The following is a 25,283-nucleotide window of genomic DNA, read 5'->3' as shown; positions in this document are numbered from 1 at the left end:
CGGCCCCTCCCCCCAGCTGGCCCAGTCCTGATCGGCCCCGATCAGGGCCGGGCCAGCTGGACCCCACCCGTGCATGAATTTGTGCACTGGGCCTCTAGTATATCTATAATAATAAAAGGGTAATATGCTAATTAGACCAGATGTCCTTCCGGATGAAGCTGGGGCCAGAGGGAAGCCCAGGTCCCAGGTGCCAGAGGGAAGCCGGTGCCAGCAGCCAGGGGAAGGAAGGCCTACTCTTGCATGAATTTCATGCATCGGGCCTCTATTATACATAAATATGTATGTATGCTTAGAAAAACAAAGACAGTAGTTATCTTCGAGTGGTGGGATTATATGTTAGTTTTATTTTTCTTCTTTATAATTTCCTGTGCTTTACTAGAGATTTTCCACCAAAAGTAAGCATTTTAGAATTGGGGCACAATAGTATTTCAGAGGAGGTTGTTCTGGAGAGTGTTCTAGAGCTCCCCAGAAGAGGAGAATTTAAGCACCCAAAGAGAGGATTTAGAAAAGGGCTTGTTATTGTTCTTGTTTTGTTAAAACGTTAAAAATTTTTCATAACAATTTGTGAGACTAATTTTATGTCTGTTGAATCTAAGAATCCTTTTTAGTCTTGTTTTCATTTTATTTTTTATAGTACTTAATTATTTTTCCAAATTTATTAAAGTTCAATTAGTATTTACTAAAATATATCCATAGGGCTGTGTTTTCATCTTTAGCCATGCTTTTGTCACAACATAAAGTGAAAATGTAATTTGTTCACATAGGGATACTAATGTTGAAGGATTAAATAGTTGATGATCTCTTTACATGTTCTTTGTGTCCTTTCCAGGAATGACTAAAAAAACTTATGTGGAATCTGTACTTGAGGGTATAAAACAGTCTAAACAAGAAAACTTAGACATTGATGTTAGGTAAGAAGCATTGTACCTTAGTGGTCACCATTTAAAAATCTAGAATGGGTGAAAATTTTACTACTTTGACCATGGGTGTAATGGATTTTTATAAGTCAACCAATAACTGTTTTTTATCTTATAACCAGAGGCCTGGTGCATGAATTTGTGGGGTACCTTGGCCTGGCCTGCATGATCAGGACGAAACCGGCTCCCCAACATCCCCTGAGGGTTCCTGGATTGTGAGAGGGCGCAGGCCAGGCTGAGGGACCCCACCGGTGCACAATCGGGGCTGGGAAGGGACGTGGGAGATTAGCCAGCCGGGGAGGAGCCGCAGGAGGGCTCCTGGGTATGTCTGACCCGTCTCACTCAGTCCCGATCAGCCGGACAACAGCAGCAAGCTAACCTACCAGTTGGAGCATCTGCCCCCTGGTGGTCAGTGCACATCATAGTGACTGGTCGACCGGTCGACTGTCTGGCCCTGGTGGTCAGTGCATGTCATAACAACTGGTCGACCAGTCGACTGCCTCCTGGTGGTCAGTGCATGTAATAGCGAGTTTATTGTTTATCTTGTTTATCTTGTTTATCTTGTTTAATTGTTTAATTGTTAGAGATCAGAGATTATCTTGTTTAATTGTTTCCATATGCTCACCTTCTAGAGCAGCGGTTCTCAACCTGTGGGTCGCCAACCTGTGGGTCACGACCCCTTTGGGGGTTGAACGACCCTTTCACAGGGGTCGCCTAAGACCATCGGAAAACACATATATAATTACATATTGTTTTTGTGATTAATCACTATGCTTTAATTATGTTCAATTTGTAACAATGAAAATACATCCTGCATATCAGATAATTACACTATTCATAACAGTAGCAAAATTACAGTTATGAAGTAGCAACAAAAATAATTTTATGGTTGGGGGTCACCACAACATGAGGAACTGTATTAAAGAGTCGCGGCATTAGGAAGGTTGAGAACCACTGCTCTAGAGTGTAAATTCAGTGAGGCCAGAAACCTTGTTCTTTGGCCACTACACATCCAGTACTTAGAACAGAAAAGGCACGTAATCAGAGCTTAATAGGTCCTCGAAGGAAGAAAACTAGCTGTAGTGTTTCTGACTATAAAGTCTCTCAAAATTAAGCTTAACTAGACAAATACCCCAATTTCAAAACCACACAAAAGACATGAAGATAATTTAGAAAAGAAGACATACAAATGGCCATTAAATGTATAGAAAACCTCACTAATCAGATAATTTTTAAAAGAAATATTACAGTACCATTTCAATCCCCCCCTACCACCACCACCACCAAAGAGGGTAATAACCAGTGTTTGTGAACTTACACTGTTGGTGAGCATATCCTATATAATAAAAGCCTAATATGCTAAGTGCCCGGTAGTCCATTCAACGAGTCAAAGTGTAATATGCTAATGATATGCTAAGGATGCTCAACTGCTCGCTATGATGTGCACTGACCACCTGGGGGCAAATGCTCCGACCAGTAGGTTAGCTTGCTGCTGGGGTCCCGGGTGGACATGCCCTGGAGCCCTCTTGCAGTTCCCCCCACCTCCCCTGTTGGCCAACCTCCCATATCCCTTCCCGGCCCCGATCATGCACCAGTGGGGCCCCTTGGCTTGGCCTGCGCTCTTGCCCAATCCAGGACCCCTCAGGGGATGTCAGAGAGCTGGTTTCGACCCGATCTCGCAGGCCAGGCCGAGGGACCCCACTGGTGCATGAATTTGTGCACTGGGCCTCTAGTGTAATTAATAAAACTTCTCTAAAGAGCAATATGTATTAAGATCTATAAAAATAATTTTCCCCTCTGACCCAGTATTTCTCTTCTAGAAATGTAGCCTAAGAAAATTGATTGATTTATGTTAAGATTCTTCATTGTAGTGCTATTTATAACAAAAAGTAGAAAACATCCTAAAATGTCCAGCAATCAGAGGACAATTACATTGTTAGGTTCATATGATTTATATTATTTTCTAACATTTAATGGCAGGGGAAATTGTTAAGTGGAAAAAAACGATACTGCATTTTATATATAGTTGATCCAAATTCTGTAAATAAATAAATGCTAGAGGAATTTCTTTATTATTTTTTAAAATATATTTTTATTTATTTCAGAGAGGAAGGGAGAGAGAGATAGAAACATCAATGATGAGAGAAAATCATTTATCGGCTGCACCCTGCACACCCCACACTAGGGATTGAGCCCACAACCCGAGCCCACAACCCAGACATGTGCCCTGACCGGGAATTGAACTGTGACTTCCTGGTTCATAGGTTGATGCTCAACCACTGAGCCATGCCGGGCTTTATTTTTTTAAATAAATAGGTAAACTAATAAGTGCAGGAAGAAAGTTACACAATATTAACAAGGATTCTCAGAATATTAGATTTCTTGTAGAATTTCAGTTAATATATGTATCAGCTATTGGATACATATTAGAATTAAATTATTACCAATTTTGTAATCCTTATAAAATAATGGATCTAAGCCTCCTGATGAAAGAACACACCACTATCTGTGAAATAACTCTTGCTAAAAAACTGAATTTGATCTGATTAAGCCTCTAGATTAGATCCAATGTTCAATTTATAGGAAATATGAGACAGGAGAACATGTTAGTAACATAGGGATTCAATCAACAAACCCAGACTGTGGGAAACTTTATACGGCAAATGTCCTAGTTTCTTCAACAAATAAATTTAAGAAAAGAGGTTGGGAGGCGTGCAGTAGGGGGTGAAGGGAGTGGCTGTAGATTAAAAAATACTTGAAATGCACTGACCAACACAATGTGTGAACCTTTCGTTGGATTATCGATCGAACAAACTGTAAGTAAGAAGTAGCTCAACAATAAAACATGAGACAATTAGAAATTTGAACACTAATTAAATATTTGGTGCTATTTGGGAATTTATGTCTCATTCCCTCTAGCAAAGTAAGACGTCATGTCAATTAGGCGATACATTTCCTGTTATAAGATTTACCTGCCATAGCTCTCTGGCCATATTCAAGAGTTGTATTTTTTATCATATTTGTATTAAACTGCCTTTTTTTATATTAAAGATATTTGATATCAATAGACAGAAGAGGTGGCCCTTCAGTGGCCAAGGAGACTGTTAAACTTGCTGAAGAGTTCTTCCTTTCTACTAAAGATACAGTTATTGGCCTTGACCTCAGTGGAGACCCTACAGTAAGTTATTTTTCCTAAATACATTTTATTTCTAAAAAAGTCAAATTAGTTTGTGGGATAAGGATAACCAGAATGCATACACCAACTATTCTCAACCAGGATTCTGAAAGAATTAAGCCCCATAAAAAAGCAAAAAAAGATTTGCATGACAATATGATTATTTTCTCCATTCTTCTAAAGATAGTACACAGCTAGTTCCATTCTACATACATAGGAGAGAAGTCAGTTCATTTTATACAGTGGATGTCTAATGCTTAATTGTCTAGAGCTTAATTATCTCATCGAACCCCCAGTTGAGAAAGGCTGGCCTAGAGCTTCTTGAATGTCAGATTCAAGCAGGGTGTCTCATCTGTGGCACTACTGGTATTTTGAGCCAAATAATTCTTTCTTGTGGGGACTATACTGAGCATTGTAGGGTGTTTAGCAGCATTCCTGGCTCTATCTACTAGATGCCAATAGCGCCCTCCCAGTTGTGACACGCAAAAATGTTACATTGCCAAATGTCCCCGGGGTTTGGGAGAGGGGAGGGGTTGGAGATTGCCCTTAGTTGAAAAGCCACTGAATTAATCTCATGAAACTGGTTCTTTTGGCTTTGTCTAAACTTGGTCTGTTCTACTGTTGTTTCATCCATCCATTTGCTAGAAGCTTTTTTTAGTAATCATGTGGCTTCCTGAATCAGATAAGTTCTTCTTGTTAGCACTAGATACCCTTCCAGAAATAAAATTTGGTGACTACTAAATCTAGCTTAGCTACTAGTAATTGACCTCAGGTTCACTGATACTTAAGATTCTTGAGGGCAGGACTATCTTTGTTAGCTTTGCATTCCCCAAAGTGTTTAGCACATTGTAGTTGCCTTATAAACAAAATGTACAAGTGAATCAATCTGCTGAGGTTTTTTCCGGCTATTATTTTATTTATTTGTTTATTGGGACAGAGTACCCAGTTCCTCAGTTTGTCCAGGGTTCTCATGCATCCTCATTTTAACTTTTATCTTCAAGGCAGGACAAGCAGAAGATTTCTTGGAACCACTTTTGGAAGCAAAAAAAGCAGGTCTGAAGTTGGCATTGCATCTTTCAGAGGTAAATAATATTTTAAAATTAGGCTGGAGAGGGTAGATTACAGTGGAAAATAGTAATCATCTTTAAATGGCTAAAAAGATACCTGGCTTGGAAAAACATTTTTAGAAGGGGAAAAGTAGAAATATGTTTTAACATAAATTATAATGATAAAGGCATGACTTGCTTTGGTCCCTCATGTTACTGGTTTTGTTTTTGTGGTTCCGGGGAGGGTGGCTGTTGACTTCCAGTACAGCTGTGTCTTTAAAAATAGCTTACTGACATCTTGCTAAAGAAAATTCATGAATTTCCATCATTGACCTTATCATTGGTAAGCTGGCATTGAGAGAAGCACCAGTTCATCTCACTTTGTCCTCAGAGGGAAAGGGACCTGAGTGTATCACATGTACTGGCAAGAAAGGAAGTAGCTCATCATCATTTTATAAGGCTCAGCAGGGAGATCAGGTGCCCCTCGATCCCCAGCTCCTTGGCAACATGAACAAGTGACAGGTAATGGCTGGAGAACAGTCACTTTCTTAAGCACATCTTTGTGAGGCAAACAAGGGACTCTACTGCACTTTTCCCCATTTTATAAATGGTTTATTTCTTCCTATTCTTTTTTTTTTCTTTACATAGAAAAAGCTATACATAATATATACAACTACGTGAGTTTGGATTTGTTTCTTAACCAGTTAACTGCCATGGATCCCCACACGCCACGATATTTTGAATTTCATTTAATTTAATAAAATAAATTTGCAATGAATATTAGAAAAATAAATATATCACTCACAACTCGGGTGTTCTTGAATATTTTCAGCTGAAAATTCTCACAAAAAATGATTTTAAAGTTGGTCAGGGCTGTCACTTAGGGAAAACTTTTTTTTTTTATAGACGCACATGGCATGTGGGGAAGGTCCGCCGCTTGTGTCTACAGACGCTATAGCGTTCAATGGGTTAAATGCAGGAAAAAATACTTATTTCATGGGGTTATCTTGTGTATTAGATGGAGTGATATATAAAGGTTGAATAGCATCAGGATGTAAAGATTTAAGGAAAAAATTGGAGCTTCTTGTCATTATTGGTGGTTTTCATGTCTATAAGCAAGGGGTCAGTTATCTAGTGGCAGAACTTAAGAAAATATAGGTTCCATGTGTCCACACTCTGATCATAAAGACCTTTCACTTTTAGGAAACCATCTAGCTGACCTGATACCTGACTGAAGCAATTGGTCAATATAATGAAACAGCCAGCATGTGTCACTGTAACTAGTTATCTCTGTTCTTGGTGCACAGCATCAAAGCGCTTTAGCTTATTTTTTTTTAAATATATTTTATTGATTTTTCACAGAGAGGAAGGGAGAGGGATAGAGAGCCAGAAACATTGATGAGAGAGAAACATTGATCAGCTGCCTTCTGCACACCTCCCACTGGGGATGTTCCCACATCCCAGGCACATGCCCTTGGCCGGAATTGAACTTGGGACCTTTCAGTCCGCAGGCCGACGCTCCAGCCACTGAGCCAAACCGGCCGGGGCTAGCTTAATTTTTGTTGCATTTCTTATTTGATCCATTGGATATAAGATATTTCATTTCCAAATGTTATTGTGATTTGAATTTTAGACTATTAAGGGATAAAGAGCACAGCTAGACATTTTCATGGTGGTTGTGGTATGTATGTAGCTAGCCTTGTCAAAATAAAACGTGAGCACACTGTGTGGAGAATCTGGGCCCTGGAGTCAGATGGAGCCAGATTTCACCCTTCTCTCTGTCATTCACTAGCTCCTTGAACCTTGGACAACTTTTGCTTAAAATGCATTATGTTTTTAACGACAAAAGTTATATGTATCTGCAGAAAATCCAAGTGTAGAGAACTATTATATAGAAGGAAAAAATAAAAAATGAAAGGTCCCCTTCCCATTTCAGTTACGCTCCCAAGTTGATCATCTTAACATTTTTTTTTGTTTTATTTTTAAAATATATTTTATTGATTTTTTACAGAGAGGAAGGGAGAGAGATAGAGAGCCAGAAACATCGATGAGAGAGAAACATCGATCAGCTGCCTCCTGCACACTCCCTACTGGAGATGTGCCCGCAACCAAGGTATATGCCCTTGATCGGAATCGAACCCGGGACCTTTCAGTCCACAGGCCGACGCTCTATCCACTGAGCCAAACCGGTTACGGCAATCTTAACAGTTTTGTATTTATATTTTTCCAGACCTTTTTCTAATATATATGAACACACATATACACCACAGGACACATATATGTATGGAGTTGTGTATTTTGTTTTTGAAAATTACTTTAATTTGATGAGCTTTAATTTCTTCATCTTAATACTTTGCAAGATTCTTGTGAGGTTTAAAGGAAATTTTATGTAAAAAGGCACAAAGTAGGTCCTTAATATGTGTTATCATTGGCTATAATTATTATCATTGGAATGAATCTAGAATATTGGGAAATGAATGGGAAGATAAAAGGCAAAGAAGAGAGCTAGGAAGGTAGAAGTAATTCAGCTTTCCAGAATGTCTGTACTACCTTCTCAGGGACAGAGTACCTGGCTTTAGAAAAAAGCACTTTTAAAACAACTGAAAGAGGTTATTGATGCCCTCTCTCCTCTCTTTTTGAGATTCCAAACCTCAAGAAAGAAACACAAGTACTCCTGGATCTGCTTCCCGACAGAATTGGGCATGGGACATTTCTCAACTCCTCTGAGGGGGGATCCTTGGATCTGGTGGACTTTGTGAGGAAACACCAGATACCGCTGGGTAAGGCTTAGGGCTTCAGGTCCTTCAGACAACCCTGTGCCCCTTCCACCCCCAACCCCCATATTGCAACCCAGATGTAGAGAAGTTTTGTCCTAAATATATAAATATTATTTAGGAAGTAAAAGATACGGATAAGTGCTTTCTGAACCTCATTTAAGTAACACAAAGTTTTAGCTCCCATTAAAAGTGGTTCTCAACCTTCCTAATGCCGTGACTCTTTAATACAGTTCCTCATGTTGTGGTGACCCCCAACCATAAAATTATTTTCGTTGCTATTTCATAACTGTAATTTTGCTACTGTTACGAATCGTAATGTAAATATCTGATATGCAGGATGTATTTTCATTGTTACAAATGGAACATAATTAAAGCATAGTGATTAATCACAAAAACAATATGTAATTATATGTGTGTTTTCCGATGGTCTTAGGCGACCCCTGTGAAAGGGTCGTTCGACCCCCAAAGGGGTCGCGACCCACAGGTTGAGAACCGCTGCATTAGAATTTAAGCTCCATGAGAGCAGAGCCCTTCTCTGTCTTGTTCACTTTACATTCCCTAGTTCCTAGAACTCAATATTATACTGAAGGAATAAGGGGCATCTAGTATTTTGAAATGACTTTAACCAAATTAAGATGTGTTATGAAAATGTGTCACTTTTTTAAAATTAAGAATTATGGAAAATTCGAAGTATATTATTATATGTATGTTGACTGTTACACACTTGTTAGTCTACATGTGTATACCTGGAGCTGTTTTTGTTTAACAGCATATATTTATGAAATGCCTACTCTGTTCCGGTCACTTTTCAATTGCTTGGAATAGAGCAGTAAATAAAACAGACAAACAGGCTTGCTTTCTCAAGGAATTTATAGTCTAGCAAGTGTAAGACAGTAAACAAATGCACAAGAAAATATTAGTGTTAAGTTCTTTGAAGAAAATTAAACAGGCTGATATATTATGATGAGATAACCACTTTCGATTGGATGATCAAGGAAGGCCTTTCTGAAGAGGCAAAGAAGCAATGGACTGAAATCCAGTTTTACCGTATGATAAATTTGCTGAATTTACAAATTTACCAATTTGTAAAAACACTTGTTTGGGTATGCTTTTCTTAAAACTAGTTAGACTTTTCAGCAATTCATAATGGGTGAAGCTTTTTTATTTTTACTGAGGAAAATTTTAAACATCAACAAAAGTAGAGAAAATGGAAACTATAGTGATAGTGATCGTACTTGTTGTGGTGGCTCTCAGTGCAGTGAGGGGGCAGGTTGGCTTCGCCATTTCTTGGACTGAGTGTCGCTGTGTTGAGGCTGCCTTACCCAAGGGAGCAGACACCATCCATCAAGTCAGTGAAGTATTTTACTCTGCCTAGGGAGCCTGGTACAGTTTCAAGGCAGGAATTTGTTAATAGAAGTCACTCTTAAGATGGATTGACTTGCAGCAGGCAATGATTGGATGGTTGTCTGACTAAAAGAAGTAAGGGGTTTTCTTTGAAACCTTGGAAAAGTTCCATTTCTGCTTTTGGCTTTTTATAATGCTGTAACTCAAGCAGTTCTGCCATTATCTGACCGTTATTTTAGCCTCCACATATAGACCAGGGAGAGTGTAGCAACCCTTCAGATAATTCCCTGGCTTCTTTATCGTGACTGGCTTACACATTCCTCTCTTCTCTCTTGTTAAAAGAAAGGGGAAGCGCATGGCCGTAAAGGGAATATTAATTCCCTACCTGCCACAGTTGCTGCCGTAAGTTGCACATATTTCCCACACAACCACACTAATTGAACTACAAATTTTTACACAAGAAAAGGTCAACTTTTAAAAATATATTTTTTATTGATTTTTTTAAAGAGAGAGGGAGAGAGAGAATCGTCAATTTAGAGCAAAACTTGGATCGGCTGCCTCTTGCATGCCCATACCAGTGTCAAGTCCGCAACCTGGTCATGTACCCTGACTGGGGATCAAACCAGCAACCTTCCAGTGCCCGGGATGATGCCCAACCAACACCACACCAGCGAGGGCAAGAAAAGGTCGATTTTGTAAAAGAATGAACTACTGAAAATTAGCATAGTTTAGAAAGATTTCTCATGTATCTACTTGATGATTGAGTCTACTAATCTGCTTTTAATAAAAGGTTTTTTCCCCCTTTCCTGTAGAACTCTGTTTGACCTCAAACATCAAAAGTCGGACAGTTCCATCTTATGACCAGCATCATTTCGGATTCTGGTACAGCATTGCCCATCCTTCTGTGATCTGTGTAAGGTGTTTTCTGTGAAGTATTTTGCTCCTTTTTAGGTCCTGAGTTGCTTTAGGTCAGACATTCATTACCTAGTTGAGTGCCTTGCATGCCTGAGGGTAATAGAGCCCACATAGAGGAGTGAGAGAGGACTGGGGCATGAGAAGCTACAAAGGGCCAGGGTGACTGGTTTGGCTCTAAGGGAAAAGATCCTGGACAGTAACTAGGGGAACATTAAAAAAAAAAAAATAGTGCCTTAGCTGGTTTGGCTCATTGGATAGCGTGTCGGCCTGTGAACTGAAGGGTCCGGGGTTGATTCCAGTCAAGGGCATGTACCTCTGTTGTGGGTTCAATCCCTGGCCCTGGTCAGAAGGCAACCAATCAATGTGTCTCTCTCACATTGATGTTTCTCTCTGTGTGTCTCTCCCCCTCCCACTCTCTCTAAAAATCAATGGAAAAATACCCTCCGATGAGGATTAACAACAACAAAAATAGTGATGCCTGGCACCGATCCCTTGAGATTCTGCTTTATATAATCAGGGAAGTGCCCTGAGAACAGATATGTTTTTAAAGTTCCTTAGGAGATTTTAATACGCACCAATGGTTAGAACACTACTCTGGTGTTTGTTGCTTGTTTAATCCTCACCCAAGGATATATTTTTATTGATTTTATTTTTTTATTGATTTCAGCGAGGAAGGGAGAGGGAGAAAGAGAGAAAAACATCAATGATGAGAGAATCATTGATTGGCTGCCTCCTGCATACTCCACACTGGGGATCCAGCCTGCAACCTGGGTATGTGCCAGGAATCAAACCCGTGATCTCCTGGTTCATAGGTTGATGCTCAACTACTGAGCCATGCTGGCCAGGCTGTTTTTATTGATTTGAGAGAGAGAGGAAGGGAGAGAGACAGGGAAACATGGATGTGAGAAACATCAATCCATTGCCTCCCCGCACACACCCCGACGGGATCAAACCTGCAACCTAGGTGTGTGCCTTGACCAGGAATCAAACCCACAATCTTTTGGTGTATGGAATGATGCTCCAACCAACTGAGCCATTTGGCCAGGGCTGGGGCTTTTATCTTTGTGTGTTTTTTAATGGTAAACAAGCCCCTTTAGTTATAGCTAGGCATAGATGTATTTATAGGTCCCTGTTTAGACTCTTAAAAGAAGCATGGTGAATAGGAAAATAGACTAAAGAAGAGTTGTTTTTAAAAATCATTTCCTTGTTCATTTTGAAACTTTCTTGCTTATCTTGGCAGACTGACGATAAGGGTGTTTTTGCAACACACCTTTCCCAAGAGTACCAGCTGGCAGCTGAAAATTTTAATTTGACCCCGTCTCAGGTATGGGATTTGTCTTATGAATCCATCGACTACATCTTTGCTTCTGACAGCACCAGGTCTGAACTGAAAAGGAAGTGGAATCATCTGAAACCCAAAGTGTTAAATTTTTAAGCTATAATGAAGTGAATTACTTTTGAGTATGTGTTGCAACCAAGATCTTCCTGCCATATTCCTTTTAGTAAACCATCCACCTCTCATGATTAATTCCTCTGGAATCAAGTTATTGGTTTTTTAAAAATATTTCTGCCTTTCTCTTCTCTTATTTTGACCATAATGGAGCTGTGCCAGCCAGATACTTCTTGAGCTGTAGGGTACTTTAAGCTTCTATTTCCAACCTTTATTATTTTTTGTCACACACACCCCCTCCTCACTCCACCCTCACTCCCTATTTTCAGCCTTTAATCTGATTTCCAGTTGTTCCAAAGTTTTGTTTCTGAAATAGCCCATGATGGGTGTTGGAGGATTTAAACTAACTAAAATATCTCCATATAATATCTGTTATTTTAAGCACCATGATGTTTCTATCTCTCCTTCTCCCTTCCTTTCTGAAATCAATAAAAATCTATATATTTTTTAAAAGGCAGGCAAAGATTTATCTCTTCCTACCAACAACTTACTCATAATTTGCGTACATATATGATATGTGTGTGTTTGTGTGTATATATATATATATAACACACACATACACATACACTAGAGGCCCAGTGCACGAATTCATGCAGTAGTGGGGTCCAGCCGGCCCACCTGATGGGAGCCATTGGGGGTGGGCCAGCCGGGGCGAGGGTCCGTGGGCAGTTTGCTGGCTGGCCCTGCCTCCAATCAGGGTGTGTGGGCCCACTTAGGGGCGGGGCTGGTGGGGGGGTCATTCTGCCGTTTGGTCAATAGCATATTACCCTTTTATTATATAGGATGTGTGTATCTGTGTATATATATACACACATACATATATGTGTGCGTGTGTGTGTATATATATATGTGTGTGTATATATATGGTGTGGGGGTTTTTTTGCACATATATATTTTTAAACATACCTGAAGAAACACTGGGTACTTTATAGATATAATCTTTATTAACATGGTATCCCTGAGAGGCAAATTAAGGTATAAACATTATCCCACTTTACAGAAAAGGAATTGGAAGCAGGTTGGCTTACACATAAGACATTTGGACCCAGAATTCATATCTGTTGATACCCCAACCAGTGCTTTCCCACAAGACTATACATATACTAAATATAGTAACCTCTCATTTTAAAAAACATACTTCTCTAACCAAATCAGATCTGAAGCATTGCTTTAGACTGGTGTTTCTTATATCTTCCTGTCTGCTTAGGTAATATAATTGAGATACCATCTCCCTTTAATTACTAATAAATGTTAGAGTCCTTGTACTAGGAACCCTCAACATCAGAACCCTAATTCATCTCTCATCTAACACAGGAAGCTATGAATTACAGAATATTCTATCTCCCCACTCCTCTCCCCAATCTCATTCCAGCCACAGAACTCGAATTAAATGTGAATGTGATACAGCTACATATCCTAGGCCTTGGCCATCTGTTCACATTCCTCTTTCCTGACTTAACCATCAAAGTATCTTCTCAAGATACTACCTTTTCTGACCTTTGTCTCCCAAAGGAGCTAGTCTACTGCAATTGCTCATTCTTCTCCAGTACCAGCTGTTTCCTTACCAATAACTGCAGCACAGCACCTGACTTAATACAGATGATGGGAGCATCACCTCCTGATCTGCCTCTGGCACTCCATGCTTCAGCTGAGGCGATTCTTTCCCTGTCTCCTGCACAGCCCTATTCCTGAAATTTTGTGCTGCTCCAACCTTTGTCCAAACTTCCTTACAGTCTTTCATTTGCCCTCTGCTCCATCTGCACAAAACACTTTATGTTCCCATTTCTCATTCACTTAACACTCAGTTTAGAAAAGTTCATCCCATCCTAATTTACCCAATAATCTCCCCTCCTTTGAACACCTGTTTTATGAAGCCTTCCTGAACAAAAGGCAAATACCTCTCATATTTTTGACAGCAAATTCGAATACATTAGATCTTAACATTTATGCAGTGTTACTACCTAGCTTTAAAACTTTGCAACTATACATGTGTACTTATTTTTTTGTCCATGTCAGTGTCATTTTAGATTGTAAGGACAGGGACTGTTTAATTTGTGCTGAACAGGGCTCATCACACTCCTATGAAAATATGGGCAACTGATGGAATACTATTTGATTATAAAGATCAGAAGTACACTGTGTTTAAAGAGCTGCTTTTCAAAACAGATTTATACAGTTGAATATATGCATGTGTGTGTGTGTGTGTGTGTGTGTGTGTGTGTGTGTGTATTGGACTCAACTGATCAAAGATCATCTGTCCTCCTTGCCATTAAGGTAAACAGTTGCTGGTTTGGTCCGTCTTCCCAATCCATGGCAATGTGGCAGTGGCCACTGCTCCTTGTAGGTTAGTATTGAGCACCCACGGGGAACCTAACAGTAGACTATGTGTTTGGAGTGTGTAGAATATAGAGAATTCCCTGTTGGCAGCTTTAACTGCTTTCCCAATCATCTCATCCAGTTGCCTTGCTCTTTGGGCTTCAGGATCAAGGGACAGATGAGATTCAGATGAAATGGACAGAAAAAAATTAAACTAGATGATGTAAATGGAGTGTTTTTCTATTCCAGATCTTATAGGACCTGAAAGAAACTAAGACATCCAGGGTTTATACTGCAATATTTATGCAAGGTTTACATTGTTTCCCCATATAAAACACCTAGGTGAGAACCAAGATGGACATTAGACTCTCCTGTAAGGTAAATAAAGAGTTTGTACGACAAATATAAAGGCTCCTCTACTTACGATGGGGCTATGTCCAGATAAGCCCATCATGAGTGGATTATTTGTAAGTAAAAATGTCCTTAACATACCAAACATCAAAGCTTAGCCTAGATGACAGTTTCTATTGAATGTGTATCATATTCACACCATCACAAAGTTGAACTATTGTAAATTTGGGACGACCTGTATTTCATTCTGGGCACAGGCTTAAGTGAGCAGGAAGAGTCATTCCTTTTTGTATTCCCATTACTGTATAAAGAGCTAGACCTACTTAATGAGAAAAGTTTCACAACTTCTCTCTGAAATGCTGCTGAGTAACAGGATGAGTAAAAAAGGGTACATGTTAGAGGATCTACTACTGTGCCTCTCTGTTAAGGAAACAGGAGAGGGATTGAAATCTTTCTTGCATCCTTAAGACGACTGCCTTGGGAATTTGATCCAGGAGAAACTGGAACAAACTCTGGGGTAAATCCTAGAGTATTTCCTAGGCTAGTTGAGCACAGATAGGAGATGGATCTCACCACCATTGAAAGATTTTTCAAACAGTTTCAATACATTTATTGAGGTTCTTTTTTTAAAAAAATAGATTCTCAGTGGCTTACTTAGGCATTGATTGTTTCAGAAGTTTTTCTCGTGTATGAATTTCTCTGTGCTTATTCAGAGCAGAGCTTTTACTGAAGCACTTGCCACAATCATGACACCCATAGGGTTTCTCTCCTGTGTGGGTTCTATGATGTGCACGCAAATCAGAGCTCTTACTGAAACTCTTTCCACAGTCAGGACACACATGGGGTCTCTCTCCTGTGTGTATCCTCCGATGTGCACTAAAATGAGAACTGTTATTGAAGCTTTTTCCACACTCTTCACATTGATAGGGCTTTTCTCCTGTGTGGGTTCTCTGGTGAATTATAAGGCTTGAGCTCTGATTGAAACGTTTTCCACACTCACTGCATTGATATGGTTTCTCTCCTGTGTGGATTCTCCTATGGGTGATGAAATTTGAACTGTCACGGAAACTTTTCCCACAGTCAAGACACTTATAAGGTTTCTCTCCAGTGTGGATTCTCCGGTGTCTAATGAGGCGTGCACTCCGACTGAAGCTTTTCCCACAGTCAGCACATTTATATGGATTTTCCACTTGTTGGGTTATCTGATGCATGAGGTGGGAGTTTGGACCAAAGCTTTTGCCATATCTAAGATATTTATTGGGTCTCTCTCCCAAGTAAGGTCTCTGATGACTTAAAACTTTATCCAAACTTCTCTCTGGGAGTGTGGGTTTTCCTCTTCTTTCTCCTGGGGTCCTTTCCCAGTGTCTTCCTGATCTACATTCACTCTCACTGCCTTTACTGTGATTAAGGTGCCGGCAAATTTTCCTTTCAGACCTTGCAAGTAATGTCCTATGTAGTTGTACTTCCTCAGAAATATCCCGTTTTAGATTCTCTTCATTCTCAAATCCAGCCTCAAAACCTGCCATGAGAATATAATTTTTAAAGTTATCCATTTCCTTAATGATTCTTTGCCAAGGTAAAATAAGTGTCACACTAGATAATTAAAGATTAAAATTAGGGGGTTCTAGATCCTAAACAATAAACATCTATTAAAATTTCAGTGTTTTACTTTTCTCCTTGGTAACCTATCACACATTTCTCATCTACATAGGGCTCTTTAGTATATTCTTTTAATTCTTCCTGGATACCCAGGATCTTCAGAAAATCATCTCAGTATAACAAGAAGAATCTGCCAGATTTTAAAAATTATCACCATGTTTATACAGGAAAGACACATTCTAATGCTGTATTTTTGCCTCTTCTCAGGCTATTATGGTACTCTAGTTTATGTTCTTTGCCAGTAACTAAAGGGATTAGAAGGGAATGTCCAGGAAAACTCTGGAAAACTTGTATATCCAAAAAGAGTTATATGTGTCCCCTTCTGCTCAAATTCCAATATATGTTGAAAATAAAAACAGGGTAGAAGACTACTTGGTGTCTTCCAAAGAACAGTAAGCCTTCTAAGAGAAGAACTGTGCTAGGAAGTGTCTCACTAAAAACATTCTCTTTGCCTATGGAAAGCTAATCACTAAATGCTCCTAAAGCACTTACCCTAATGCCAAAGTTAAGAACCAAATGCCAGGCTCCCCAGGCCTAGGCTTTGTGAACTTGCAGATACTTGCAAATTTTTAGTTTGAATTTACAGAATTTTCAGATATTTCAGATAAACTCTGGATCCCAAATTTCCTGGACTAAATCTGAGAGCAAAAGAATGCTGAGTGTCAGCTTGTGTTCTACCTGTCAGCAGTATTTCTATCTAGAAGCCAGGTCTTAAGACATGCCCCGTGAAATAGAGGTTCATCAGATTAAATGAAATCGCAGAACCTTAAATATGTAAATTTTTTGTGATCCTCCATGAGGGATTTTTAGCATTTCCTAAACCTAGAAGCCATTTTTTAGTGGAATATAGTAACACCCCCACGGAACCCATGCTCCATGGAACAACCTTAAAGAATGTTGATATAAAGAACTTTTGGAAAAGAAAACTGCTCTTTATTGAATACTTACCATGTGCCCAAGCATTGGCTAGGACTAGGTGCTTCACCATGGTACCTCATTTATAGCAACTTTTTGAGGTAGGTCTTCATAGATAAGTAAACTTACAGGATTAGGTTCTAAGTTACTCAACTTATAACCAACAGAGTCCAGATTCACATACATATACAGGGATGAGCAAATGTAGGTTAATAGTTGTGAGTATGCAAAACAATTTATTCTTGTATTATTTATTAATTATTATATTATTTATTTGTATTAGTCATATTATTTCATATCCTTATTTATAATTTATCTTTTAGGTATGATGGTTGGTTACTTAACCTATTTTTGCCTACCCCTATACATGTATGACTCCAAAATCAGAATTATTCTTCCCATGAGGGAAGCCATAGTGAAGTATTCTCTTCATAATACTTCAGCTAAGATTCAAAGGTCAATTCTTTCAGAAATCTCAAACTTTTGCATAAGTGTGTCTAAAGAAAGAGGTTACCAGATTTTCAAATATGTATATAAAACAGACATACAGCTGGTATGTAAGCTGAAACAAGAACAAACAAACAAATGAGAATGAACTTTTAAAATCAACTTCATCCTATTATGGGTACATGAATGCTACTGGGAAATGTTAATTTTCCAATTACCTGCTAGGTAAACTGCCTAGAAACCTAGCAGCTCACATATAGATGATAGCAAATTTACAAAGTTTGCAATCATCTTGGATTGAGGCAAGTCAAGTGAGTAATTTATTTCCCCTCACTAAACTGCTTTAACAGACAGGGCACATGGGGAAGAGATGGGTGGTCACAAGAAGAATCCATGGGAGCTGGGTGTTAAGAGGCTTCAATCTCATGATGTGTTTTCCTAAATCCCACTGCCTCCCCTTTGCTATTTAGACCTTAAGAAGTAAAAGGATCTTACCACTGGGGCTCTGGAATAAGACTGGAGCACGTGTCATGACAGCCCCCGGGGGTAGCTCAGTATCCTCTTCATCATCCTCAGAATCTTCTTCTGAGGCCTCTTCTGCCTCCTCAGCTTGCTTCTCAGTTTCAGCCTCACTGGTCTCCTGGATGGTGCAAGAAGCTATGTCTTCTTCCTGGCCATCACTGGGTGGGGCAGCAACCCGAGCACTCACCAATGCATCCATCTCTTCAAAGAAGGGACAGGTCTCTGCTGCTTGGCCATTCTTGACTTTCCGATAGCTGGTTTGTAGGCTTTTAAACTTGGTCCGACATTGCTCTGGTGTCCTAAGGAACCCATATTCCCATAACCGCTCAGCCACTGCTCCATACAACTGGCTGTTGCGGTGACAGTTCCGAAGGGCTTCATAAAACTGAGTCTCACTAAGAATTGCAAGGTAAGTCTTCGTCTCTTCATAGCCCCAGTGTACACCTGCCACCAGAAGAGAAATTTCAGCACCAGGGCTTTATAGCCTCAATCCCTTAATCATATCATCTGCATCTTTCAAACATTCTTTGAAAGTTTCCCACAGAATGACTCAAAACCCCAAGAAACAGTCTCTTTTAAAATCACACTACTGCCTAAACTCTTATTATGACCCTTCTTCACTTGCCACAGTATCAAAAGAAAAAAAGAAACAAGCCCAGCAAAGACCTGAAAGGGTACAAGATAAGGACCTTGTCGTTAGGAGAGGACTGGCAGAAGGAGGAAGGGAGCGGAGCAGATAGCATCTCCTGGCCTGAACACATGCTAGTGCTGCAGGCCCCACCTGGGCAGTGCTTCATCAGGGTGATTACAGACCCTGCTCCCTGAAGGTAACCAAGGTAGAGGGAAGGGAGATTCAAAGAGTTTTCTTCCCACTTGAGAGCCAGCTGGAGTTTACATTGCTTCTATTACCATCCACTCACTGAAAAGTAAAGAAGGGAAGGGGGGACATGGGGACCATCTGTAATATCCTCAACAATAAAAAATGTTAAAACTGTGTGGGGGGAGAATCAGAAGACAGAAAAAGCAGTGGAAAGGATGAAAAGATAATGAAAATTATAGCAGCTGACACATGTGCCACGTTTGTGGTTTACTTACATTTATTCCAGTGACAAAAGAAGGAAAATGAATGGGGGGGGAGGGGAGGAAAAAGTAGAAGATAGGAAGCTGATTAGAACAGAACTAAAGTAACATCAAACATATAATTTAAGAAATGGAAGCAAAAGATCACTGTTCACAGTGCAACTAAATTTGAGATGTAGTCCTGTTGCCATTCCCCATTTTACAGTTTGGGAAACAAACTTTGAAATGGCCAGGTAACTGACTAAGGGCATTCAGCTGATTAGTGGTCAGGGTTAGAAACAAACCTCCTGACTGGTACTTTGGTGCCCTTTCCATAACAACATGATTGTAAAAATTATATTAACAGTAATAAAGGATACTTACAAAACTGTTCCACAGGCAAATGATATTTCAACATAGAGTGTTAAACAAGATTTCTTGCTGCAGGACTTTTCATTCCTCTTAAAATGCCAGTGTGTTGTGAATCTCATAGAGGAGACTCAGAAAATGTTTCCCTAACTTTGGGCAATCCTTCACTATGCTATTTGAAGTAAAAAGGAACTAACTTTGAGATTTGGGGGAGTAAAAGATAAAGCACCAGTTCATATAAAGTTCTTAAAAATAAAGTAGTGCCAAGTTTTTTTTCAAACTTCAATTATTTTATAACTAGAGGCCTGGTGCACGAATTCATGCACCAGCGGGGTCCCTCAGCCTGGCCTGGGGGATCGGGCTGAAACCGGCTCTCCAACATCCCCCCAGGGGTCCCAGATTGCAAGAGGGTGCAGGCCAGGCTGAGGGACCCCACCAGTGCACGATTGGGGCTGGGGAGGGACACGGGAGGTTGGCCAGCTGGGGAGCGACTGCAGGAGAGCTCCAGGGCATGTCCAGCCTGTCTCACTCAGTCCTGATTGGCCAGACCCCAGCCGGAGCGTCTGCCCCCTGGTGGTCAGTGCACGTCATAGCAACTGGTTAACCGGTTGACTGCTCCCTGGTGGTCAGTGCATGTCAGAGCAAGCAGTTGAGCGGCCTTAGCATATCATTAGCATATTATGCTTTGATTGGTTGAACGGAAGACCGGACACTTAGCATATTACCCTTTTATTATATAGAGTCAGGAAAAATTTTTAATTTTTAAAAATGGAAGCAATGATATTCCTTTTCAGGACTCTCTTGAATTTTCTGAGTGTATTTCTTTAAAATACCTAAAATTATTCCCTACTCTTTATTATATGACTTTCCCACAGAATGAAATATAATGGAATTGAGAAGTGCCTCTCTGTTCTCTGTAAGTGGCAAAGTTGGCAGGTGACCTTAAGCTTCATGACTCCACATCCAGGCTCATAACTCCTCAAGTCTAATCCCAAAACCCCGTGGTTCTCAACCTTCTGGCCCTTTAAATACAGTTCCTCATGTTGTGACCCAACCATAAAATTATTTTCGTTGCTACTTCATAACTGTAATGTTGCTACTGTTATGAATCGTAATGTAAATATCTGATATGCAGGATGGTCTTAGGCGACCCCTGTGAAAGGGTCGTTTGACCGCCAAAGGGGTCGTGACCCACAAGTTGAGAACCGCTGCCCAATAAGAAAAGCTTCTTACCACTTGGGCTTCGGTAAAGGACAGGTGCAGTCGAATTGTTGGGGTCCTGGGGGATGGCTTTCTCGCCCATTTCATCACTGTCAGACTCTTCTGCTGTGGCCTCTTCTTCTCCCTCCTCATGCTGCCAATTCCCTGGCCCTGGCTCCTCAGTCTCAGCATCGCTGCTTGCCAGGCCAGAGTGAGAGGCTGCCTCTTCCAGGCCATTACTGGGCAGGGCAATGACCTGAGCACTCATCAGGGCTTCCATCTCTTCAAAAAAGGGGCAGGTCTCAGGTGGGTGGCCACTCTTGACTTTCCTATAGCTCTTCTGGAGACCTTTGAACTTGGTCCGACACTGTTCCAGGGTCCGGAGGAAGCCATACTCCCGGAGCCGTTCAGCCACAGCCCCATATACTTGGCTGTTTCGATGACAGTTTCGGAGAGCCGCATAAAATTCAGTCTGACTGAGAATCGCGAGGAGAGTTCTGGTCTCTTCATAGCCCCAGTGCACACCTGCCACCTTCTCATCCTCAAAGCCCCAGTGATCCTGATCCACCCAGCTGCTTTTCTCTCTCCTGGATGGTAACAGGTCAGCATGCATTTGTCTGTCTCCTGTGAGACTGCCTCTTGGGAGTTCCTTTTCCTTGGAGCCCAGATCTGGGATCCAAGGCTCTCCTTGCTCCAACCTGGAGACCACACCAGATTTAGGAAATGGAAATCCTGCTTGCAGGAAAGCAAACAAAGGATGTCATAATTTGGACTGATCAGGAAAAAAAATACCTGAGTTCAGACCTGCCTTTTTTATCCAAGAGGCTTATAAAGAAAGTGGCTGCCCAGCCAGTATGTATGGCTCTGTGGTTGAGCATCAACCCAGGAACCAAGAGATCAAGGTTCAATTCCCTGGTCAGGGCACATGCCAGGTTGTTGGCTCAATCCCCAGAAGGGAGCATGCAGGAGGCAGTCAACTGATGTTTCTCTCTCATCGATGTTTCTATCTCTCTGTCCCTCTCCCTTCCTCTCTCTCTAAAAAATCAATAAAAATATAGTTTTTAAAAGTGTCTAAGGAAGTATTTTCAGAAAGTGCAATGTGTTGAAGAAAATGGGGGAAATACATGAAACCTCAAAAAATGAGAACTATTTATTTTCCAGAACAGGGTGATGAGAGGAAAGCTTCTGTTGTATGTCAGAGCAGATAATTCTGTTCCAAATTGCTCCCAAGCCCTCCTGACCACTTGTAGGCAGGTCATGGCACTGCTGGGAAGTTACCTCCCGTCTCCTATATTTCTCCACTCGGGGCTAGAAAATTAAACTCAGATTTCAAGGGGGAGGGAAACAGAGGGGAAATCGTCCTCAACTCATCTGTTTCCTTCACACTCAGTCACCAAGTTCTAAAGGTTTTTCCCTTACTATATCCTCTATTCCTACTGCCACCATCCAAGTCTAGACTCCTCACCTTCTCACTCCCAGCTACCTGCAGCAGTCACTGTCCTACCTAGCTCCAGGCTCTTGCTTCCTCAGCTCACATGCTATATACTGCTGGATCTTAACCTGAGTGCCTACTATGCACTGTCCATATCAGGCTCTTCCCCTCCTATCCAAATTTAACCCATTCTTCAAGCTGTATTTGCCAATGCCCCCATGAAGCCTTCCCTACAGCCCTCCATCTTCCACTCTGTCAAACTCCTATTATGCTCACACAATTGAGTAACAAGTTATTATTTAGCATTGTTTCAGTACAGTTCAGTCAGCACATATTTATGTTTGCTGTTATGTTCTCAATCATAAGCTCTTTAAGGATAGGCATCTTTCCTTATTGCAGAATGCCTTGCAAGGTGTTGAGCACATGGCAGGTGTTCACAAACTGATTAATTCTACAAGCCTAGGTGGGGGGTTGAGGGATTGCATCTGGATGACTAGAGACCAGAGAAGGCTCGCTGAGAAGGCTAGCATCTTGAATGATAAAGTCAGAATTCAGAACAATCTCAACAAGTTAAAGAAATGATAAAAGAAAAAAAAATCATACAATATGGATTTTACAGAGTACAAAGAAGAAAAACAAGCTCTACAAAATCATGTACAAGAATAAGTACTAGACGCAAAGACAATGGGGAAGGCTATGAGAGTCCTAGGAATTACCAAGTGAACAATAACATTAAGTAATTAGTTGAGCTATACTGAAAGAAAATAGTGAAATTCTGAAGTAAAATTCTTACTCTGCCTTAACCTATCAGACCCTCATTAGAATAATACACATAACTTAGTTCTCCATAATTGACATATTTGTAGAACTTAAAGTTTCCAAGGGAAAGTAACAAAAACTTAGTATGTCAGAATAATGGAGTTTCTGAGGAAAAGCTTAAAGAAACAAATACAATTTATTTTGGAAAAGGAAAATGATTAAAAGGAAGATATACCTTCAAGTATAGAAAATACATTTTATCTAGGAAATACTGACCTAGTACCATCATTACCAAGAGGAAATAAATTCGTTCAAAGTTCTGACAAAAACTAGGGAACCATTCTCTGGCAGACTTATCAAAAGAGGAAATATAAGAATACTTTCTGCAGCAGAGAGCTAACCTATCTGCCTTCAGGAGGTAACCAACACCACATACTCTATTGTTACTGCTCATTCCTAAATCCCTTTCCCACTCACTATTCCCAAACCCCACTTCCCAACTTAGAATGGCATCCTATCTTCCCATGTGAATCTACTCCTCACCGCTCCTTTGAAAAGGTCTGAGCTTCTCCTTTGGGTTCATCTGCTCCTGTGGTCCCAGGACTGGGCTTCTTGCCCTCTTTTTCTTGGGTACACCCCTGGACTGAGGTTCCACTGACTCCTGCTGAACACTTAATAACTCTCGTGATGATTTCAGGGGTGTCATCTTCTCCAAGCGTACTTCCTGCCCCTTCACAGAGACTGTGACCTAGAAACAACCCCCATTAATGGTCACTGCAAGGTTATTATGAGGGGCCTTCCCAGAAGAGATTATTTAATACCCCGCAAAAAAAGACCACCATCCTTTGGGGACATGGCTAGGGTTGTGGTTGGTGGTGGTAATAGCCAAAGGAGTCATTCTGATTCCATTACTGTTAGCTTAGAGCAGCTGGGACTCCAGAAGGCAAAGATCAAAATAGTAAACCCACTACAGGCTAAAACATAAATCCCTTTTCTTCCCAATTAAATAAAACAATCTATGAATAACTCATGATGACAGGGTAGCAAAGATACACCCAGGTAGCATCTCCAGATAAGCTGTATTTGAAAAAGTTACCTGTTCTGCGACCAGAAGTATAAGCATTACCAAGGGAGATTGTGCCCCTCTTTAAATGTCTGCACCTTAATTTGGCCCCTTAACCTTGCCCCTGCCCAGTCACACACTTGTGAGTTCCCCTCCCTTCTCACCGAGCGTCCAGGTCTTCCAGGCTCTCTTTCTAAATCTTCCACCAGAGCCACAGCCTCCTCTCCACTTTCCGGACATTGCTCCTGTGCCCACTTCTGGATCTCCCCGGGTAAGATGGTCAGGAACTGCTCTAGCACCAACAACTCCACCATCTGCTCCTTGGTGCGCACCTCCGGCCTTAGCCACCGACAACAAAGTTCCCAGAGTTGGCTGAAAGCCTCCCGGGGCCCAGCTACCTCGTGGTACTGAAATTTCCTGAAGCGCTGTCGTGAGGTCTCCGAGCTAGTGCCATTCCCTCTCTGAATGGGTTTGGCCATTATTCGCAGCAGAAAGCGGCTTCCCTCCACTTAAGGGTGTGGGTTCCGGGGCTTACACCTATCTTCCCATGTCCCTGGAGAATCACCTGCAGATGAGGCTCTCTGCAAGAGGCGTTTTTTCCTAGGGTAGAGAGAGATGGCACTATCAGAAGGAATATATTCACACGTCTAAAGCCTTGCCAGAGCTGGCCTGACTTCCCATCTATATGCTCCATGTGGCCATCTGAGGTAGCACCGACTTCAGGATAGCAAGCCCAAACTGAGCCTGGAGAGAAGACTTGCAAAAGCTGCATTTCCGGGCGACTTCCCAGGGCCGCCTGGCAGAACAGCAGAGAAGAGAACATAGTCTGCTCTTCTCCCCCACCCCCCAACTCTGATCCCATTTAGCTCCTCTGCCAAGGTCGAATTGTGAGTTCGAACCGTATGGGAGATCTGGAGCTCAGCAGCTAAAGGCAAGTCACCATCCTGCTCACGGCCACACAAAGCCTCTGTCCAGCGGGTCGCAGCTGATCGCCCCCGGGCTCTCTACGGCCGCCCTAACCCCTGGACTCCACAACTACCAATTCCCACCCCCAGACAAAAATCAAGTACTGAATCAAATACTGGGTCTTGGCTTGTCCTCACAGCAGAAGTGACCGCTCGGTAAATATTCGGGAACTACTGACGGGAAACCTCCCGACTGGAGAGGTTGGTTTTGGCTCCTGAAGCGAGGGCCGGTGGGCTGGGGGAGAGCTGCACTGAGTTGGCGGGGAGAAGGGAGTCCGAGGGGGCAGCAGTCACGGGTCTCCTGGGGACGACCTCGGGTGCTGGCCAGGAGAGCCGAGTGCTGCTGCGGGGCTCGCGGGCGCTGAGCTCAGCTCCGGGAGCGGCGGGTGCGGGGTTCCGGCCTCTTTGTCTTCGCTCCCTCCGGCCAGGTCACTATCGGAGCCGCGGTGCAGCAACCCCCCGCCCCCCTCCGAGACCTTCTACCGGGCGAAGGTGCCCGAGAGCACCCTCCAGCCCACTCCTGGGAATGTCTCTCTCCCGGGCTGTCCCTCAGTCCACTCGCCTCTCTGCCCGCGGGCCAGCCCCAGCCGCCCGAGGTCGGC

General features: G+C 41.6%; 2 protein-coding genes across 8 annotated transcripts in view; one reads left to right on the top strand and one right to left on the bottom strand.

The window, feature by feature from the left end:
• Positions 1-12,077, top strand: part of ADAL (adenosine deaminase-like) — a 24,989-nt gene extending 12,912 nt beyond the window's left edge. For 2 of the 3 annotated variants that reach the window (XM_005877564.2, XM_014548765.1), the window contains 6 exons: positions 830-911; positions 3,969-4,095; positions 5,094-5,174; positions 7,780-7,918; positions 10,072-10,172; positions 11,415-12,077. In XM_005877564.2, coding sequence (XP_005877626.1) covers positions 830-911; positions 3,969-4,095; positions 5,094-5,174; positions 7,780-7,918; positions 10,072-10,172; positions 11,415-11,609 — 725 coding nt within the window. In that variant the 3' untranslated portion in view covers positions 11,610-12,077. The remainder of the gene's footprint in view (positions 1-829; positions 912-3,968; positions 4,096-5,093; positions 5,175-7,779; positions 7,919-10,071; positions 10,173-11,414) is intronic. The other variant, XM_014548764.1, reaches the window with a different exon arrangement.
• A 469-nt stretch (positions 12,078-12,546) lies between these two features.
• On the bottom strand, positions 12,547-25,277 carry ZSCAN29 (zinc finger and SCAN domain containing 29). Of its 5 annotated transcripts, none has more exons than XM_005877560.2 (6): positions 24,787-25,277; positions 23,881-24,316; positions 23,197-23,401; positions 20,496-21,194; positions 17,808-18,278; positions 12,547-15,810 (listed from the first exon to the last, which is right to left on the bottom strand). In XM_005877560.2, exons 2-6 carry the CDS (start codon positions 24,193-24,195, stop codon positions 14,942-14,944), a joined length of 2,559 nt encoding a protein of 852 aa, XP_005877622.1. In that variant the 5' UTR covers positions 24,196-24,316; positions 24,787-25,277; the 3' UTR covers positions 12,547-14,941. The 5 variants fall into 5 exon arrangements, with proteins under 5 accessions (XP_005877622.1, XP_005877621.1, XP_005877623.1 ...); XM_005877559.2 differs by having other exon boundaries at positions 24,799-25,277; XM_005877561.2 differs by having other exon boundaries at positions 24,820-25,277.
• Between the last annotated feature and the right edge of the window lie 6 nt (positions 25,278-25,283).

This window comes from Myotis brandtii, unplaced genomic scaffold (assembly GCF_000412655.1).
Source record: "Myotis brandtii unplaced genomic scaffold, ASM41265v1 scaffold521, whole genome shotgun sequence".
Lineage (NCBI taxonomy): Eukaryota > Metazoa > Chordata > Mammalia > Chiroptera > Vespertilionidae > Myotis > Myotis brandtii.
This window is presented reverse-complemented; position numbering and strand designations above follow the sequence as displayed.

Bases quoted from the DNA above. Each gene is read 5' to 3' on its own strand.
- ZSCAN29 (XM_005877560.2), bottom strand. From the start codon at position 24,195: ATGGCCAAACCCATTCAGAGAGGGAATGGCACTAGCTCGGAGACCTCA. The intron at 23,402-23,880 runs GTGAGAAGGGAG...GGTTGTTTCTAG, and splicing joins CTGGAAGACCTGGACGCTCG to GTCACAGTCTCTGTGAAGGG. The intron at 18,279-20,495 runs GTAAGAAGCTTT...TTCTGGTGGCAG, and splicing joins CCTTTACCGAAGCCCAAGTG to GTGTACACTGGGGCTATGAA.